The sequence below is a fragment of the Trachurus japonicus genome, chromosome 11, assembly GCF_045865225.1.
Source record: "Trachurus japonicus isolate A0001 chromosome 11, Traja_1.0".
Taxonomy (NCBI): domain Eukaryota; kingdom Metazoa; phylum Chordata; class Actinopteri; order Carangiformes; family Carangidae; genus Trachurus; species Trachurus japonicus.
In genome coordinates this window covers 5,563,063-5,567,345 of record NC_140917.1, presented here as the reverse complement: position 1 = coordinate 5,567,345, position 4,283 = coordinate 5,563,063, and the positions used below count along the sequence as shown (strand labels likewise).

Sequence of the window (4,283 nt, the reverse complement as noted above, 5' to 3'; positions counted from 1 at the left end):
GTTTTTGCAAATGTATCTAAGTAACCTCTAAGTCTCTTTTGTCCGTCTCTCTACCAGGTGGACACATCTTCCAGCATAGGAGTGGCTGTGAATGGGATGACAATTCCGGGGAGATGAGTAGTTTTGTGCAGCTTGGTTATGATGGAGAAGACGTAGCATATGACCGACAGACACAAAAATGGGTGAAAACTGAAGATGGCATTATCAAAAAGAAAACAAGTGATGAATTAGCACAATCCAAGAGGGACCTCTACACTCACCTTTGTCCTGCATATCTGAAGTTGTCTGTCCAATATGGGAAGAGCTATCTGCTGAGAACAGGTAGAGTCACAGTCACATCTTTTTTTTAATACTTAAAGCAGCAGAAGTAAGCGATCCGGTCGTTTTGGCTAACTTCTTGTCAGCCGATGGAGTTAGCAGCCCCCGCCCTCGTCATGGATCTATTGGTCCTCGTCCCTACGTCACCACATTCACGCGCATCCCTTGGCTGCACACACAGCCCTTCCCATTGGATAAAGGTTGTAGGATACAAGGAAGTATACAAGAAGTTTTCTCCTCGGCTTACAGCAGAGCAGAGTGACTGACAGACCCGTGTTTCAGACCAAACACTCTATATAAGTGATTGCTGTCGGAAGATATAACTATTTAAGACTTATAACACAAACATTCTGCTTACTTCTGCTTTTTTTTTTACATTAATACAATGTGTTGTACGTGTTGTGGGATTGGCCTTAAGAATAAACGTCAGCATTATTAGCCACATTTGCTGTCAGTGTGACAAGGGCTTACTGTAACTCTATTAAAGGGGAAGGGGGGGATAATTAAAGATAACTAAAAAGGGACCAACAACGCCACCTGGGGAATTGCACCCCAGGAAATAAAGAACAAAGAAATTAAACTATATTGCAGAACTTATAAGGATACAGGTTCGAAAGACTAAGGAGGCAGAGACAATCAGTAAATAAAATATTTTTATTGCAAAATCAAAAATCAAACAAGGATAAAACTTAAGAAAACTTTGGCTGCAAAAGAACTGGGGAAACACAAGGTAATAATTTTATTAACAGAAATCTAAAAGTAATTTTAATAAAAGAATAAATCTAAAAGGCCGGCTAAACACACTCAAATTAACTATAACAAAACTAAAATCAGTGGGCTGGGGCCTCAGTGGGAGGCAGACTACTAGAGATGTGACGATTCCCACTAGCCTGGGGTGTCAACACAAAAACACTACAAAACCATGCACTAAGGTGCCCCAGTGCCTACTTGCATGCAACAGGAGTGAGGTCTTCACCACTAGCCTCCCAGCTGATGACATCCAGGCCACACTGCAAAAAAACAAAACAAAAAGGATCTCCCTGAAACAAAAGGCAAACAGAGGTTAAACAAAACAACCCAATTGACAAACAGTGTATTTAACTGAAGAACAGAAAAGGACCATGAAAGTAAATCAAAACTACAAGAAATCACAAATGGCCAAATAAACCAAAAGTTAAAGGCCCAAAGAAATCACTGGTCCAAAAGAGAAGAGGGAAATAAACCAAAACCAAACCTAACCAAAAACAACAAAACAGAACAGCAGCAGGGGATCCTATAAAACAGAAGACACAAATTAATAAGGGAAAAACAACTGAAACTCAAATGAATTAAAAAGCGGGGACCCTACTCACCACCCTGGGAAGCAACCAGCAGAGACTGAGCTCAGCCATCTTGGCTCTTTTATACTGCACCTGGGAGGGGGAGGAGCTAATGAGGTGAGCTACATTCACAACCACAACTGAGGTTCACTACATCAGGATGAAGTGTCTCGACGACTATTGCATCAATGCATCATCACATTTTTCAGACAATCTTTGCACAGATGTTTCTGGTGACATGTGGATCTAACATCTAACATCTCTCTCTCTCCAGTCCGTCCCTCAGTGTCTCTCCTCCAGAAGACTCCCTCCTCTCCAGTCAGCTGCCACGCTACAGGTTTCTACCCTCACAGAGCCCTGATGTTCTGGACCAAAGATGGAGAGGAGCTTCATGAGGACGTGGACCAAGGAGAGATCCTCCCCAACCATGATGGATCCTTCCAGATGAGTGTTGACCTGGACGTCTCATCAGTCAAAGCTGAAGACTGGAGGAGGTACGACTGTGTGTTTCAGCTCTCTGGAGTGAAGGACGACATCGTCACCAAACTGGACAAAGCTCACATCAGGACCAACATGGGTAAGAGTGACATCAGAGATGATGGAGATTGAAAACAAACTCTTTCTTAAAGGGACAACGAGGAGTTTTGGAAAAGCGAAGCGTTCTCACACTACATTTATGAGCCTCCGCGCACACCGTAAAATTATTTTGACCGGCACAAGACAGACTCATGTTTTCATTCATCAAGAATTAAAGTCAGAGGTTCAAAGAGGTTCACATACCGTCGTAGTTCCGACCATAAACGGCGATTCAGCTGCGTTATTCTCATGACTCGTTGCGAAACCGAAAGTAAGGAAACGTTGGTCGGCTCGACCAGCATTTCCGCCACCACTAATAATAACAAAATAACGATAGAGACAGAACGATATATTTATCGAAAATGGGCCCATTAACAAGTGTGGGTAGCGGAGATTCATCCACATTAACGTGAGACTTTTTTATAACCGAATAGAAACTCCTCGTTGTCCCTTTAACCAAAAAAGTGTGATTGTTGTGGTTGGTTCCAGTTTCTCCCTCAGAGTTTCCAGCTGCTGCTGTTGTTGGAGGTGTTGTTGTCCTGCTGCTGGTTCTCTGCACCTCTGGATTCATCATCTGGAGATGGAGACTCACCTTCAAGAAGCTATTTTTACTCCACTGTTGATATATTATGATCATTTCACTGCCAGGCCGTGCAGGTGCAACTGAGGGAGAATACATAAAAACATATTCAAAGGGTTTTTGCTCTGCCAGTGGAAAACAGCAGTGTGTTAGTCAAGAGGTGGTCTTCCACCTTTACAGCTAAAGCAGAAAACTTGTTTCTTAAAAACTTGCACATGTGTGTTTTCATTCAATTACTTACCTAATCTGTCCTGTGTTTCAGGATTCAGACCTGCAAACAGTAAGTTTACAAATGAAACTACTTGTCTTTTTTCTGTCTCTCGGTTCAGACGCTTTAGTTTCTTTGGATTCAGCTTTGGACTGATCATCGTGTCAACGTCACTGAATATGTAGGTGTAGGTGAACTGTGATGTTACTGTTCACTTAATGATGTTTAATCATAAACGTAACCAGGGGTGTTAATCATCTGTGTTGATCTACTTTAGTAATGGACACTCAGTGTTTAGAGATCACTTTCAGCTGTTACATTTTGGTTTGGACTGTATTTGTCCCTGTTTTTTCATTATCTGTATTTTTTTAATTCACTAAGTTCAAACTGTAAATATCTGTATGTGTATTTGATCAAATAAATTCAGATATAAATGCTGAATTAAATGATTTTTGGACAAATCAATATTCAGTTTACATCTGTCTGCTAATCATCTTATGGGACAGATCAACAATCATAATATAAACTGACCTGTGGAACCAGAGTCCTGAAAACCTGACGTCTGCTCAAACTGTCAACTCACTGAAATCAGGACTGAAAGAGAAAAAGACACTGATGTAGCACGAAGGGTTAAAGATTTGATATTTTCATTAGTGAAGTCAATTTAACATCTTCATCCAGAGTTCATATAAACACTTTATCAGTTGGGGCACAAACAATAAAACCTTGTCTAGTGGATCATTCAGTGGATCATTATGTCTTACGTGTTTTTCCTCATGTGGCCACTGGAGAGCGACATAATTGTTTGTTTGTTTTGTTTCGTCTTTAGGGTCCGGGCTACTTAGCTGCCAGGACCCTATTGTATTCCTAGGAATTCTTTCTTCTTCTTCTTCGTCTTCTTCTTCCGAGGAAATCATACTTCCCATGGCTGAAAAATCACCAAACTTTGCACAAAGGTCCAGTCCCATGCCAGATTCACTCAATTGGTTGATGAAGTTTGGCAAATATCAGAATTTTATCTCAAAAACTGAATTTTCTAGAACATTTTGAATTCTGCTCTCATGGGAACAACTGCAGTCAATCTAAGAGTGACATTTCTAAACATCACATTTTCTCTTGAGAAACAAAACACGTATCGCTAAAAACAAATCACCAACATTCCCATGCTGTCAAGATAGAATTTATGTATTATCAGATTTTTGTTCAGTTAACAGAATTTCTGACATTTTGACCATTTTTGAAATCTGCCATGACAACTGCTGCCTGGCTTTGACTCCCTGAG

The 4,283-nt window shown here is 40.7% G+C and overlaps 1 protein-coding gene across 1 annotated transcript; it reads left to right on the top strand.

The window, feature by feature from the left end:
- Nucleotides 1-249: 249 nt before the first annotated feature.
- On the top strand, nt 250-2,836 carry LOC146978007 (major histocompatibility complex class I-related protein 1-like). Its single transcript, XM_085790550.1, has 3 exons — nt 250-321; nt 1,912-2,214; nt 2,703-2,836. Exons 2-3 carry the CDS (start codon nt 1,998-2,000, stop codon nt 2,834-2,836), a joined length of 351 nt encoding a protein of 116 aa, XP_085646676.1. The 5' UTR covers nt 250-321; nt 1,912-1,997.
- Nucleotides 2,837-4,283: the final 1,447 nt, after the last annotated feature.

What these genes read in the sequence shown, in the direction of transcription:
- LOC146978007 (XM_085790550.1), top strand. Translation starts at nt 1,998, where the DNA reads ATGTTCTGGACCAAAGATGGAGAGGAGCTTCATGAGGACGTGGACCAA. An exon ending in TCACATCAGGACCAACATGG is followed by an intron (nt 2,215 to 2,702) that starts GTAAGAGTGACA and finishes GGTTGGTTCCAG; the next exon opens with TTTCTCCCTCAGAGTTTCCA.